The 16,446-nt window shown below is 47.8% G+C and overlaps 1 protein-coding gene across 1 annotated transcript in view; it reads right to left on the minus strand.

The window, feature by feature from the left end:
• Window positions 1-3,467: 3,467 nt before the first annotated feature.
• The window catches only part of BVES (blood vessel epicardial substance), a 46,290-nt gene continuing 33,311 nt past the window's right edge, over window positions 3,468-16,446 (minus strand). Inside the window, exons 13-19 of the mRNA XM_038760893.1 lie at window positions 13,006-13,227; window positions 11,440-11,564; window positions 9,519-9,706; window positions 8,705-8,813; window positions 7,696-7,863; window positions 5,641-5,782; window positions 3,468-3,942 (exon numbers count right to left, since the gene is read on the minus strand). Of these exons, the coding sequence (XP_038616821.1) occupies window positions 3,824-3,942; window positions 5,641-5,782; window positions 7,696-7,863; window positions 8,705-8,813; window positions 9,519-9,706; window positions 11,440-11,564; window positions 13,006-13,227 (1,073 nt within the window). The 3' untranslated portion in view covers window positions 3,468-3,823. The remainder of the gene's footprint in view (window positions 3,943-5,640; window positions 5,783-7,695; window positions 7,864-8,704; window positions 8,814-9,518; window positions 9,707-11,439; window positions 11,565-13,005; window positions 13,228-16,446) is intronic.

The raw sequence follows: 16,446 nt of genomic DNA on the forward strand, positions 1-16,446 counted from the left end.
CCTCTCCAGCCCACAGGCCTCAGGACAGTAATCTTCATTTTATATTTAAATTTGGAGAATTCCTGGCTCCTGACTTCCTGATAATAATAATAATAATGATAATAATGGCATTTGTTAAGTGCTTACTATGTGCAAAGCACTGTTCTAAGTGCTGGAGAGGATACAAGGTGATCAGGTTGTCCCACATGTGGCTCACAGTCTTCATCCCCATTTTACAGATGAGGTAACTGAGGCTCAGAGAAGTTAAGTGACTTGCCCAAAGTCACACAGCAGACACGTGGCGGAGTCGGGATTTGAACCCAAGACCTCTGACTCCCAAGTCCGTGCTCTGGTGTTAGGCCAGAAGTCTCTTTTGTAAATATTTATGTAGATTAAATACACACCCACACAAACACACAGAGACACTCTGCTTCACCCTCTCTCTTTAATGGGCCAAAAATTAATTTCTAAAGATGGTTGAGCAAAAGGGCCCCACTTAGATACACTCACTGTGGGCAGGGAATGTGTCTACCATCTCTTATACTCTCCCAATTGCTTAGGACTGTATTCTGCATACAGTAAATGCTCAAAAAATACAATTGATTGATTGAAGAAGGTTGGGTGTGTCTTCAAGAAGCAGCATGACCTGGTAGAAAGGCACAGGACCAGGAGACTTGGATTTCAACCCAGTTTCACCATTCACCTGCTGCGTGACCTCAGGAAAGTCACTTAACTTACCTGGGTCTCAGTTTCCTCATCTGTAAAATGGGGATTAAAAACCTGTCCTCTCTCCCCCCATAGATTGTGAGCCCTATCTGAGACAGGATTGAATTCAATCTGTTTATTTTATTTTGTATGGTATTTGTAAGCACTTACTATGTGTCAGGCACTGTATTAAGCCTTGGGGTAGATACAAGATAATCAGGTTAGATACAGTCTGTATTCCATATAGGCCTTATATGCAGTCTGAATCCCCATTTTACAGAAGAGGTAACTGAGGCAGAGCGAAGTGAAGTGATTTGCCCCAGGTCACATAGCAGACAAGTGGAGGTGGAAGCAGCATGGCCTAGTGGATAGAACACAGGCCTAGGAGTCAGAAAGACCTGGGTTCTAACCCCAGTTCTGCCACGAGTCCCTTGTATGACCTTGGGTAACACACTTCACTTCTCTGTGCCTGTTACCTCATATGTAAAATGGGGGTTAAGACTGTGAGTCCCATGTGGAACAGAGACTGTGTCCAACCTGATTAAGTTGTATCTACCTTATCACTTAGAACAGTGCCTGGCACACAGTAAGTGCTTAAAAAAATACCATTTAAAAAACCAAACCAAACCAGGTCCTTCCAAATCCCAGGCCCATGCTCCAGCCACTAGGCCACACTTCTTGTTCCTTCCCCCAGCATTTGGCACATCACAATCACTTAAATGCCACAACTATTACTATCATCTCCACACTCTGCCTAGCTTTGCTTTTCGACTCCTGCCGCCTGTGCCCACCTATTCCCCTGTGCCTCATGATCTCCTGGCAGTGGAAAGAAAAGGCTACCCCTCTATTACTCAGATGGAACCAGAGGGACCACGGCACCAGGACTCTCACTCTTCAGGACCTACCAGGGCCAGCCAGCTCCAGATTTTATCCCTGATTCCCTGTTCTCTGCAGGACTGCTGATGCCCTCAGGAGAAATAGGATCAGCACAGCAGTGTGTTGCTTTCCAAATATTTGCTCCCACTGCAGCAGAAGCAGGATGCAAACTCTGCCCCACTGTCCAAAGGTTTGCTCCCACTGCAGCAGAAGCAGGATGTAAACTATGCTCCACTGTGCCTTCCATTATTTCATCTCTTTGGGCTGATTAGGATGGAGTCCTGCTTGGAGGCAGGAGCAGAGAGTGAAAGACCTAGATGACCATCTAGAGCCCCCGATTCTATGCTACATTCAAGTTTGACACAAAACAGCTGAAGTGATTGGTGTGAGCTTAGTGTAGTATAAAAGGAGGTAGGTCGATCTCTCCATTACACAGTTTACCTAACACAATTTCATCCTAGCCCAGTACATTCAGGAAGAGGTGACATCTATCATGCTGTTTGTCTACAAACTTGACAAGCACTCTCTGTTCTAGAGACCTGTCAGGAACTGGTGTTATTTACCACCTCAAAATAAATGCCAGTTCACCTATCCTCCCTGCTTCAGTTCACAAACCATTTCCAGTGCAAAAATGGACCAGACCACATGCTACTGCTTGAGAAAGCCCCTGGGGAAAATCAGGCATTTGTGTTGTGATGTCATCGCATACAATAAGTGCTCAATAAATACGATTGATGATGATGATGATGATGATGATGATGATGATGATGATGATGATGATGATGATGATGATCGGGGAAATTAGGCTTTTCTGTTATGATGTCATCTTCAAGCAGCTGTCGAGTAACAGTGCAAGAATGTACACATCAGTGGCAAACTGGAGAGAAAGGAGTTGTTTTCATGTTTCTTTGAGACACTAATATTTTCTCTTGGCCAGAACAACCTAGTTGTGGTGAACTTTACTTTCACTTTAAGAAAACACTGGCTGTAGCTAGTGGAAAGAGTAGAGCACCCTGAGTCAGAAGACCTGGGTAATAATTCTACCTCTGCCACTTGCCTCCAGTGGATATGTGTCAAGTGCTTGCTACGTGCCAAGCATTGTACTAAGCACTGGGGTAAATTCAAGGAAATACAAGGAAATTAGGTCAGACAAACTCCTCGTCCTTTTAGACTGTGAGCTTGTTGTGGGCAGGGATTGTCACCGTTTACTGTTGTACTGTACTTTCCCAAGCACTTAGTATAGTGCTCTGCACACAGTAAGCGCTTAATAAATAAGATTGAGTGAATGAATGAATGGCCTCACAGTTTAAGGGAAAGAGGAAACAGGTATTTAATCCCTATTTTACAGATGAAGAAATTGAAGCATGTTAAGTGGCTTGCCCAAACTCACCCAGTATGCAAGTGGTGGAGCCACAATTAGCGCTCAGATATTCAGTTTTCTCACTTGCAAAATGGGGATAAGATGTAAGTTCTCTCATCCCTTAAATTGTTAGCCCCATGTGGGACAGGGGCTGTTTCTAAACTAACTGCATTGTATCTACCTTAGCACTTAGCACATAGTAAGCACTTACTAGATACCACAATTATTATGATGCCGGTGCCTGGGTCAACAGTGAATGGGATGAAGCCAAGCCCACCTGATCTTACAATCCTGCTCCTTAGCCTGGAGTTTTGCCTACAAGCCCCACAGGAGCATCAATTCCAGGGCCAGGAGGGTCACAAGTATGAGCCAAGCCAAGTCACTAGAACCTAGAGCTGCTGTTGGGAGGCAGTGAGTGTGGCGTGGGCTCCAAGACCGGTCTTCACTACCACTTGCCCCTAGAAGGGGGTTTCATTGAACATCCCACCATTTTGTGTCTCATTCATGTCAGAGGCACTACATTTTGCTATGATCGTGTCAAACGAACGGGGAATGCGGCCTGCTTCCTTGAGCCACAACTGTTTATTGCTGGCTGACAAAGACAAAACGTGGACAATGAGAGAAAACTTTCCATTGGCCTTCTACTAAAACGGAGGCAGAAGCATCAATGTCTGCTAACCAGTTGCTCAAATCTGTATAACTAAACCTAGCTAAGTGTCACACAGAAGCTAAAATCACTCCAAAGCTTGGCCGGTAAAAGCCTGGCTGCCATTTTTTCCTTGACCCTCGTTGTCACCAGTCTGAGCTGGCCTCAGCCGCAGATGCAGGAAGCCATGTGAGCGGCCAGTGGCTCCCGTCTCGGCCTCACCAAATGGCCTTGTGCCTAGCGAGGGCCGCGTCTCTTCACGGCAGCCTCAGGAACCTAGGGGCAGCTGGAGATGGCGGTTCGAAGACGTCATCTTCCACCACTTCCTCGATCGGCTTCATCTTGGCAGAGGCCCTCAGATAGGGTGAGGACACACCTGTCCGAGATTACAGAGAGAAAGACGGATCGAGTCAGAGGTCAAGCCACTTGTGATACCCCGACTCCAGAGAGGTTCACAAACTTCCAGAACAAATGCACTGACTCCTGGAATGGAGTCAGTTTTCCCTGACAGTGGAAGCAACAGGCACCGACAACCGCTTCTGGCCTGAGTGGACCACCCAATTCTTTGAAAGGCCCCGAACCCCAGAGCCTGCTGGAACAGCCAGAACTTTCTGGGCTCTGAGGCCCAACATTTGCTTGTCAACAGGACACGGAGAATCTAAAGGAAGGAGGAAGAGGGAGAGCATTGTCCAGATGCTGGCAGGGATAACTATCAGGGGCAGGTTCGAGAGCTGGGAATTCTGGGTTCTTTCTTGATCCCTTTGGTTAACTGAATCACCCTAGTTCCCCAGGGTAAAATGGGAATGCCAATACCAACTTCTTGACAAAGCACTTCCAGGTTCCTGAAATCTAATCACGCAAGTGTAAATGTGACTAGAATCAGCAACAAAACCAGGAATTTTTATGTTTTACAGTCCCTCTTTCTGTGTCCACATGAACCCTGGACATCCCAGAGTCCTGCTCCATGGTTAGACCAACATCATCAGGATGGTGGGGCTGCCACCCTGGCAGCCCTGGTCCCTGGGACTGCCAAGCAAGTCCCAGCAACCCCCAGACCCGCTCTGTCACCCCAGCAGACCCCGGGCCTCCATGGCCACCCAAGCAGTCCCTAGGTCTGCAACGCTGCCCCAGCAGCTCCTGGGCCTTCACCACCACCCCAGAACCCCCAGGGCTGTGCCATCATCCCAGCAGCCCCTGGACCACCGCCTGCACCCTCTTCTTACTGAGGGCCCTTGGGAGAGCACCAGACCTTCAACCTTGAAGCCTCAGGCACCAAGCTTCAGCCTCTCCGGGCTGCCAGGGGACAACTCGGGGGAGTCCAGCTGATACAGCACAGCAGGCCGCTGAGCGCAAGCACAGCCACACGCAGTTAACACCAGAGGGAAAAGTGGCCCAAGACCACCTCGGAAAGCCAGGCCCACCAAATAAAATGAGCTGAGGCCCAGCAATTAGCCCAAGACGGAAGGAAAGGACTCATAATGATAACAACTGTGGTGTTTCTTAAATGATTTCTAAGTGCCAAGCACTCAACTAAGCGCTAGGACAGATACAAAACAATCAGGGTAGACTCGGTCCCAGTCCCACATGGGGCTCTGACTGGCTTTCTGACTCCAGGAGGCTCAAACCTAACAACTTGCTTATCAAAGCCAGGATGAGAGAGACTTGAGGTATCAGGACAGGCAGTGTTACCTAGCGAATAGAGCACAGGCCTGGAAGTCAGTAGGACCTTGATTCTAATCCCAGCTCCACCATTTGTCTGCTGGGTGACCTTGGGTAAATCACCTCACTTCTCTGTGCCTCAGTTACTTCATCTGGAAATGGGGATTAAGACCGTGAGCCCCATGTGGGACAGGGACTGCAACCAACCTGATTAACCTGTCTCTACCTCAGAGTGCAGTGCACATAGTAAAGCGCTTAACAGATACCATACAAAAGGAGGGGGGCTGATGGAGACAGGAAACTTTGGAAGGGGGGCTGACGGAAACAGAAGCGTCAGGGGGGCTGACGGAGACAGGAGGCATTGGGTGGGGGAAGACTGATGGAGAAAGGAAGCGTCAGGAGGGGGGAGACTTACGGAGACTGGAGGCTGTGGGGGTCCCACGTAGGAAGTGCTGCAGCCCGTCCTCACTGTCGCTGGAGCTGGCCATGCTATTCCTCATCTGCATGACGGACAGCTGGGAGCAGATGCTGGGCTCCCTCTCCAGCTTCTTAGCTTTCTGCAAAACAAGGATGGCTACTGCGGCTCCCTGGGGGCCCACGGTGACAGAGGGCCATTTCACCCTCCAGCACCTGAACCTCTGTCAGCAAGTTAAGATACACGGGGCAGCAGTATGGTCTAGTGGAGAGACCATGGGGCATGGAGTCAGGAGACCTGGGTTCTAAATACACACTCCCACTGCTCTGCTGTGTGACTCTGGGCAAGTCACTTAGCCTCTCTGAGTCCCAGTTTCCTCACCTGCAAAAATGGGGATAAGACACCTGCTCTCCATGCCTTTTAGGCTGTCAGCTTTGTGAAAAAAAGGTGCTGCATCTGGCAGGATTATCACCTATCTACCCCAGCCCTGGGCCTCGGATAGCCTCATCAGCTATATTTCTATTTCCCCTGCTCTACCCTTACTCCTTCCTTCCATCTCTCTGGCCCACTGGCTCTGTTGGGCCTCCTTGTGGGATGTCATCATCATCGTTGTCATCATCATCATCAGTGGTATTTATTGAATATTCACTGTGTGCATAGCACTGGACTAACCACTTGGTAGAGAACAATACAATAGAGTTTGAGATTTCCTGCGCACAACAAGTTTACAGTCTAGAGGGGGAGGCGGACAGTGATGTATACACTCCTGGTGGGTTCAAAAGGGCTATTAGTTGATGATGACAATGGAGGTGGATCATAAGGGACATAGACTCTGAAAAGGATGATGAAAATGCCGTCCCCTTAACTGTATTGTTGGGGAGTGAAAGGATTAATGTTTAGGTGCCCCTATGGGGAGGTTTCCCAAGGTGACCAGCTCCCCAAGATAAGGGCAATAAAGCAGATTGGATGCAAAAAGCTAAGGATACCTCAAGACAACACAGAAGCAACCATGGCCTCACCATGATGAGCAAACACGCACTACTGCAAAAATGTCATCATGACATGCTAATGTAATCTTGGGCAAGTCACATCACTTCACTATGCCTTAGATTCCTCTTCTGCAAAATGGGGATTCAATCCCTGTTCTCCCTCCTACTTCAACTGTGAGCATCCTGTGGGACCTGATGATCTTGTATCTACCCCAGCGCTTGGTCCAGGGCTTGGCACATAGTAAGCATTTAACAAATACCACAATTTTATTATTATAAGTGCATGCTACACCTGCACAGAAGACTGTGTGGGCAGAAAGTGCCCCAGATGGCTCTACCTTCTGGACTGTACTAACCCGAACCGTGGGTGCTAAAATGTGAGCCCAGGTATGGAGGTCTCCCAGGGAACCCACGTAATAAAATCCACTCTGTTCCCACAACGGATGTCTTTCCCTCAGATAACCAGAACAGGTTTTTTCGGGTGGTGAATGGTCATTTAGATCCACTCTGTGTTCGGACCGTGTTATTGGCTGAGGGGAGCTGGGAGAGGAGAGAGGAGCTACTGGGGGTTCCTGCTACATGTTCATCAGATCTAAGCAGCAGCATGGCCTAGTGGATAGAGCATGGCCCTAGAAGTCAGAAGGTCATGGGTTCTAATTCTGGCTCTGCCTCTTGTCTGCTGTGTGACCTTGGGCAAGTCACTTAACTTCTCTGGGCCTCAGTTACCTCATCTGTAAAATGGAGATTAAGACTATGAGCCTCATGGGGGACATGGACTATGTTCAACCTGACTAGCTTGTATCTACTCCAGCGCTTAGTACAGTGCCTTGCACATAGTAAGCACTTAACAAATACCATAAAAAGAAAAAAATATATAAAGAGCATTCTGGGCACGGGTGGGGAAGATTAGTCTCCCACTCTTAGCCAGGGTACAAAGAACAGAATCCCCAAAACAACGGGGAAACGTGAGAGGTCTCTATGTGGTCTGCTGGCCACCTTTGGGGCCAGGTCAGTGACGAATGGTGTGCAATAATTGTCTTCTCCCTCGGGGAAGAGCAAACCGTACCTTATCGCTGAGCGTGGGGTCATTCAGGGAGTAGAGCTTGTTGGTGATGTCTTTACCAATCAGGTACCGAAAGATCTCATACAGGAAGGGTTCGGACTCCAGGAAGAACATTAACCGTTCCCGAGACCAGCACAGGAACCTGCAGTTGTCGTCGGCTACAATGGTGACCTGTGGAAGACAGGGGCCCGGGCAGGCTCTGACCTTTAATGAGTAGATGGTGGCTTCGCCCACATCAGGGAAGCCAGGAAAGGGTGAGAAAGAGCTCTAAACAGAGCTAAGTGGGCCAACGATGTTTCATCCAAGTTGCCTCATTATGCCCTTTGCTTTATAAAGATCTCTTGCTACCTGCAATACATTGTTATCCCTTTCTGTAAGTAGGAAAGAAGCAAATTCTTAAAAAGAAAAAACCCAGAAGTCAAGTCTGACATAAATAAGTGCCCTTTAACTATTACATGAAAACTTCTAGTACTTAAGAAAAAAGATCCTTCACTCCCCAAACTGTGTCCAACCTGATTGTCTTGCCTCTACCTCAGAGCTTAATACAGTGCTTGGCACATAGTAAGTACTTAACAAATACCATTAAAAACAAAAAACAAAACCAGAAACCTGCTTTCCCTCCCTCAGACAGTGGCTGCTGTGTGCAGACTGAGATGGCGTCTGGTCTAAATACCTTCCATCTATCCCAGAACCTAACATGCAGTAATAAAATAATATTATTTCCCCAGTGCTTAACAATAAATAAAGTCTTCATTTAATTAACAATTCCTGAGTGTATGTGTTGCTCTGTCCTGGCTCCCAACAAGAGTCCCCTAAGGGCTTCTGTAAACAAAAACACCCAAGGCTAATCCTCTGTTGACTACTTTGCTATGCATTAGTTTACAGGCAGGCAATCCAGTCGGTCAGCCCTCTGACCCCCGACGTCATGCATCATTCAGGGGGCAGCCCCAGCTCGCCTGGTGCCTCTCCTTAACTCACAACCCCGGCCAGACTCAGCTGCCCTGACACATACCTGGAACTTCTCACCCCGGTTCATCTGAGTTGACCGATATTCAGGAGAATCTACAAAGGCACAGGGGTAAATATTATGCAGAAAATGTCCTCGATAGGAGACCTTCATTCTGATGATAAAAACATTTGGTAAAAATACACATATAATATTTCGGTTATAAAAGGCGCAGACATTTTAACTAGAAGGTAACTAGGTAAGCGTCTCAGGGTAGTTTTCCTTGTTTGTTTTAAAGGGTTGCATAGCGGGTGGGCAGGGTGGTCTAGAGGGCAGAGTGCGAGGTGGGGAGTAAGAAGACTTGGGTTCTAGTTCCAGCTTTGCCATGGGCCTGCTGCGTGATCTTTGGCAAGTCACTTTAACCTGTCCGGGCCTTAGTTTTCCTCATTTGCAAAGTGAGGAGACAGTCCTCTAGACTGTAAACTCACTGTGGGCAGGGAACATGTCTACCAGCTGTGTTGTATTGTACTCTCCCAAGTGCTTAGTGTAGTACTCTGCACCCAGTTGCTCTCAAGAAATATGATTGATTGGTGATAAAATCCCTGGTCCCCCTGCCTCTGAGACTCCGAGCCCCATTTGGACGGCCTGGGTCAGAGCTGATTATTTGGTATCCAGTGTTCTAGGTGAGGCCAGGGTACAGAAAATGTCCTGGCAGATATTGTCACCCATTATTGCGGACAGACTCCAACATCCCTCCCTCAGCCCCCTCCCCGACCACCAAACACCCTGAGCCTGCTATCTAATAATAATGATGGTGTTATTATCATTATTATCATCTAAGGCCAAACGTGACCCCCTCTGGGTCACAGAGAGCACTTACTTCCCCTTGAGGAGAATACTGAGCCGGTCATCAACGGATGTCTTATCTTCGGCTGCATAGGCCTGCCCCTTCTGAAGCGTCTGGATGGAGCAGAACTGGCCCGTCAGCCTCCGGAACATTTCTGGAGGCACCCGCAGCGGCTCAAACATTCGCCGGTAGATCCCACTCAGCTCCTTCTCTATCTTGATCTGGAACGAAACCGAGATGGGCTGCCCCACCTCGCCCCCTCCATGGAGCCACAAAGGGTCTCTGAGAAGCCTCAGAACACTTTGCAGGCCCTTTTTTAATGGTATTTGTAAAGTGCTTACTAGAACAATGTTTGGCATATACTTAAGTGCTTAACAAATGCCATAATTATTATTATTTTTTTTTACTGTGTGCCAGACACTGTGCTAAGCACTGAGGTAGATACAAGCTAATCAGGTTGGACACAGTCCATGTTCCACATGGAGCTCACAGTCTTAATCCCCATTTTACAGATGAGGTAACTGAGGCACAGAGAAGTGGAGTGACTTGCCCAGGGTCACACAGCAGACAAGTGGCAGAGTTGGGACTGGAAACCAGGTCCTTCTGAATCCCTGGCCTGTGTTCTATCCACTAGGCAGGACTGCTTCTCGTTATTCCAACCCACCTCAAGGATCACTGCAAAATCGAAGTTGGGGCAGAGTGGAACCTGGCATGATACCTGACACCTGGGAGAGTAATAAAAATAATCATAATAATAATGGTGGTATTTGTTAAGCGCTTACTATGTGCAAAGCACTGTTCTAAGCACTGGGGGGATACAAGGTGATCAGGTTGTCCCACGTGGGGCTCACAGTCATCATCCCCATTTTACAGATGAGGGAACTGAGGCTCTGAGAAGTGAAGTGACTTGCCCAAGGTCACACAGCAGACGTGTGGTGGAGCCGGGATTCGAACCCATGACCTCTGACTCCAAAGCCTGGGCTCTTTCCACTGAGCCACGCTGCTTCTCTACAAGACTGGGAGCAGACCTGACTCCTAATAATAATAATAATAGTTGTACATTTTGTTAAGCACTTACTAGGTGCCAACCACTGTGCTTAGAGCTGGGGTAGATACAGTACAGTCAGATCAGACACAGTGCCTCTTCCACCTGGGAAATCACAGTCTATGTAGGCGGGAGAACAGGTATTTAAAAAATGACTGAACTGAGGCACAGAGAAGTTTAGTGATTTGCCCATAGTCACACAGTAGGCAAATAGTGGAGCTGGAATTGGAACCCAGGTCTTCTGACTCACAGGCCCGTGTTCTATCCACTAGGCCATGATGCTTCTTGGGTGTTCCTGTTCTGAAGTTCCTCCCCGAGAACAATTATGATTTCCAGCTGGTCTGATGGCCTCAAGACCTCCCTCCCCCCCAAGTTCTGCTAGGCCTGGGGGGCTGGGTTTTTTTCCCCACAAGTGGCCAAGAAGCCATGTGGTCTAGTGGATAGAGCATGGGGCTGCTAGTAAGAAAAACCTGGGTTCTAATCCCATTTCTGCCACTCGTCTGCTGGGTGATCTTGGGCAAGCCATTTAACTTCTTGGTGCCTCAGTTCCCTCATCTGTCAAATGGGAATTAAGATTGTGAGCACCCAAATAGGACATGGACTGTGTCCATCCTGATGAATTTGTATCTACTCCCAGGGTTTAGTACAGTGCCTGGCACATAGTAAGCGGTGCTCTGCACACAGTAAGCGCTCAGTAAATATGACTGATTGATTGATTAGCAAATATAATAAAATAAAAATAAAAAAATGAAAGAGTCCAGTTCTCCAGCTTCCAAACTGGCATTCCTCCTCTACCCCACGGAGCCGCCCCAGCAGTTTCAACCAAGTAGCTCGATTTTGTGATTGCCTCATGCCAGGCCCGGAGGCCCGCTCCACCCTGCCCCATCCCTGCCCCTCACCCGCACATACCGGTCTCTTCCTGTACACCAAGTACAGCAGGTGGAGCAGATTGACCAACAGGAACACAGAATTCCAGATCACGATGTCCAGGGCGCAGTGGTACAGAGAGGCCCAGAGAATGTAGAGGGCGCAGCCTGCCACACAAGCAAACATCCCTGATGGGAGAGTGAGCGAGGGGACGGACACATCTCCACCCCCCCACAGAGCCACCTCGCAGCCGTCCACCGGGGCCCCCTCCTCCACAGCCGTGGGAGGCCGCCTTCCCATCCCCAACCCTTCACTCTAGGTTCTGGTCCTATGTCCTCGTGGCCTTGGCTGTTCCAATCGCTGCCCCACATGAGTCAGCAGAGCCTCTCCAAAAGCATCACTCTTAATCCAGTCCATCACTGGTATTTACTGAGTGCCTAGTGGATGCAGAACATTATGCGGGGCCCCTGGGAGAGCACAAAAGCGAAGGATCAGTTCCTGCCCTCATGAAGCTCACAGTGTGAGAAGCAGATGGACATTCACTGCTTACAGTTAGAGAGAGCAGGAGGGAGATCATGGATGGGGGCTAGGACAGCAGATGGATGGAAACGTCACTAAGTGGAGAAGTAGGTAGAGGCCATGTGTCACTACGCACAGATGGGCTAAGGAAGGCATGAGCCAATCAGGAAAATGAACTGTTATTGCCAGTTAGAAAGAAGTGGCAGCCATTGTGGTAGAGACAAGGGCAGTGGTGAGAGATTAATTTACCCTGACTGAGTCCCCCAAGGCCCTTTCTCTCCACCCCATTATCAGGAAATCCCCCCTACCCTTCTCCTATCTAGATCCTCCCCACTTCCTCAGTGAGCTCTCCTCAGTCAGCCAAACACTGCTATATTTTTTCCTCTGGTATCTGCTAAGCACTTACTATGTGCCAGGCACGGTACTAAGCACTGGGGTAGAAACAAGATAATCGGGTTGGACAGTTTCTGTCCCACACAGGGCTCACAGTCTTAATCCCCATTTTACAGATGTGGAAATGGAGGCACAGAGAAGCTGGGTGACCTGCCCAAGGTTACACAGCAGATAGTGGTGGAACTAGGATTAGAACCCAGGTCCTTCTGACTCCTAGGGTGTTCTATTCACCAGGCCCCTCTGCTTCTCTGCCTTTCCCCCCACTGCCAACTAAGGGACTACTAGGGAGGTAGCAAGGTCCAGCAGACAGAGCACAGGACTGGGAGCCAGGAGGCCTGAGTTCTTGTCCTGGCACTGTCACTGGCCAGCTGGATGTCCTCGGGCAAGTCACTGAACCTCTCTGGGCTTCAGTTTGCTCATCTGGAAACTGGGGATCGGATTCCCACTTTCCTCATCTTTTAGATCATGAGCCCCATATGGGAAGAGACTGTATCTGTATCTACCCCAGTGCTTACCACAACAGTAGGTGCTTATTTTTATTAACAATGATAATGATGCTAATCAGGCAGGGAAAGTGAGTCACTTGGGAGACTCAGTGACAGATCTGGATTTTGGTACATGGGTAGCCAAATATACACGATTCTAGAAGGGAAGGAGGAAGATGGGCAGGTTGAGGGTGTGGCCCCCAGAACTCACCTGTAGTTAGCATCCCCCTCAGGAAGATCATGTGGAGAGGCAGTGTGGTGGGGATGACTAATCCGAGGGCGAAGCAGACATTGGCCACGTGGAAGACCAGGTGGTGCAGTTCCCGCCAGTTCTCACACACCGTCTCGTTGGAAGGCCCCGGAAGCAGGGTGAGGCCAGTGGTTGGCCAGGCTGCTGGGGGCCAGGGATCCGAGCTGTTCATCCTGGAAGTCCCTGCCAGACAGGAGGAGTGCCACTGTGTCAGATGTTCATGAAGACAGGATGGGCAGCCCCCTTTTCTCCGCAAAGACACCCCCAACCAGCTGCATCAAAGAACAGCTACAGGAGGCTTCTGATCACCCCCACCTCACAGATTGCCCTGCCCAAAGTTCCTCTCACTGTCCAAGCTGGCTGCCTGTTTCTCAGGATGCCTGCTAGGCCTGTCCATCTCTCAGAACACCCTAAGTGGTTCTCGGGTCAAAAACTCTCCCCATTGAGAGTCCACCCCAGTAGGCATCTCCCACTCCTGACTCTCTCACGCTCACCCACCATGGGGAGGACTGAGTTAGACCATGGGGGTGAACCGGCCAGAACAGAGGCATCGGACAGAGGGGAGTCAGGAGATGCTGCTACCTGGAACATTCATTTTGGTCTGATCACTGAATGCCAGGAAGGCTCAGAAGGTTTTTTGGGGATATTCTTTTTTACGGTACTTGTTAAGTGTTTTACTATGTGCCAGGCACCGTACTAAGCATTGGCGGGGAGATACAAGGAAATCAAGTTGGATACAGTCCCTATCCCACATAGAGCTCACAGTTTTAATTTCCATTATACAGACGAGGGAACCGAGGCACAGAGAATTTAAGTGACTTGCCCAAGGTCACACAGCAGACAAGTGGCAGAACCGGGAGGTTAATAATTCTAGACTGTGAGCCCGTTGTAGCGTAGGGACTGTCTCTGTTGCCAAACTGTACTTTCCAAGCACTTAGTACAGTGCTCTGCACGTAGTAAGCACTCAATAAATGCGATTGAATGAATGAATAATTTATCCATTGGAAGTACTAGGCTCAGCCCTGAAGGACAAAGGTTGGTTGGATCTGTACCTCTTAAGAACAGTGCTTTGAACATACTAAGTGCTTAATAAATGCCATCATCTTTATTATTAAGTATTTGATATTCACCCTACCTTCGGTCCCAATGCACTTACATATCTACCCCCCTACATTTGGCCATTTCCCTTTTGTAATTTACTTTAATGTCTGTCTCCTTCTCTAGACTGTAGGCTCCTGGTAGGCAAAAATCGCGGCTGCCTAATCTGTTGTTTCACTGTACTCTCCCGAACGCTTAGTACAGAGCACAGTAGGTGCTCAGTAAATAGCAATGACTGATTGATTCAACGGAAGGGTCTTCCCAACTCCTGCCCATGCGGGAGAAAGTGATCCCAGAGTGTGCTTCCCAAGAGCCAACACAGAGTGGCAATGTTTGCCGAAGGTGGGGCCAGTCTTGGCAAGAAATCTTACCTCATGCCACAAACGGGACGTTTTAACGTTTGACCAAAGAGAGTAAACGAAGACATTAATGATTTAAAACAGCTGATGGAAAGTAAAAAAAAATTGTTGAAATACGTATACTTATTCTCAAGTTAATGAACTTTGAATCCTTCCATACTGAGTTAGATTCTAGGGGGTAAACCAGTTGTACTACATTAAGGTAGAGAAGGTTCTTTTTTAGTCACCCTTCTATGTTTTTAAAACAAGATCCTGCAATAGAGAGACCCTACGGTATTTATGAAAAGACACTGATCAGAACAACACAGGGGAGAGCACAGGCGTGCGTGTGTATGTGTGACACACACACACTTGCTGAAAATAGTTGGGATTCTGGACTGACAGGGACTAGAAGATATTTCAGAACACTCCATAGTTTCCCAAGAAGCTCAAATAAACTGCTTTCAAAAATATATGAAACCCAAATTTTAGCATGGCCTAGTGAAATGAACAAAGAACTGGGAGTCAGAGGACCTGGGTTTTAATCTTAGCTCTGCCACTTTTCTGCTGTGTGACCTTGGGATCTGGGCCATGGTTTTCTTCTCTTTAAAAATGGGGATACTATATCTTGTTCTCTCTTTCCCTTAGACTGGGGGCCTCATGTGGAACAGGGACTGTGTCCCATCTGCTTATACTATATTTACCCTAGTGCTTAGCACAATGCTTGGCATAGAGTAAGCACTTAACAAATGCCACAATTATTATTATAAGGAAAGCCTTCTCCAAAAGCCATATGTTGTTCTCTCATCCTGGCTCCAGCAGCTGACCAACCGATTGGTCAGAACTGAGAAGAACTTGTTGAATTAAACACCTAAATTTTATGTTTCAATGAAAAACAAATGGAGTTTTTTTAAAAAAGGAAGCTTTTGAGTCAATTTCTAATAACTAGAATTTTAAAGGTCAGAAAAGCAAACTGAAGGAATTGAATCAGTTTTTACTTGGGGAAGAAGATTCCAGGACCAAGTTTCTGGGACCGACTTCAGGACTGAGTAACTGCTAACCCACCTTATGGTTCTGAATGTCCTGGGAATTCTGGATCAAAAATGCCTGATGACAGATCACCAGGAACACAATAACCCATCCTTTGCCCAGATTCTCGGCCCTGAAACCTCAAGGCTGGGACGCTTCCACTGTTCCCAACCAGAGAACCCCCATCTTCCTCTGTCCTAACCTGAAAAGAACGTACCACGACTGAGGTCTAGTTGAAAGAGCACAGGCCTGGGAGTGAGAAGATCTGGGTTATAATCCTGGCTCTGCCATTTGTCTGCTGTGTGACTTTGAGCAAGTCACAATGCCTGTTACCTCTCTCAACAAAAAACATCAAAAAAATGTAGGAGCAGATAAAAATTATTCACATAAATTATTTACAAGAGGAAATGTAAACTGGGTGTAGTATATGCACATAAAAGTACGTATAAATAAAAATATCTGTGGAGCTGAACACAGCTGTAATGCCCTCAAAAGAAAATTAAATTAAAAAGACAAAGTCTTCAGAGTTTTTTCTGTTCTCTATTCCCAAAGTCAGAAAGCCAGTGTTTGGGAAAGGGGGCTTTGAAATCAATATAATGATAGCTGTGGAATTAAGTCACTACTAGGTGCCAAATAGGTGCTATATACTGGGGCAGATGCAAGAAAAATCAGCTGAGATACCGTTCCTATTCCACCTGAGGTTCATAGTCTAAGAGAGAGGGAGAACAGGAATCTTGTCCCTGTTTTACAAATGAGAAACCTGAGGTCCAGAGGGTTTGAGTGACTTGCCCAAGGTGACAAGGTAGGCCAGTGTTGGAACTGGCACTAGATTCTGGGTCTCCTGACACTCAGGTCCATGCTCTCTCCACTCCACACACTACCTTATTCTTTCCAGTGATAAAGAATATTTCAGCAGAGGTGGTTTAAAGTGCTAAAA

This window comes from Tachyglossus aculeatus, chromosome 19 (assembly GCF_015852505.1).
Source record: "Tachyglossus aculeatus isolate mTacAcu1 chromosome 19, mTacAcu1.pri, whole genome shotgun sequence".
Taxonomy (NCBI): Eukaryota; Metazoa; Chordata; class Mammalia; order Monotremata; family Tachyglossidae; genus Tachyglossus; species Tachyglossus aculeatus.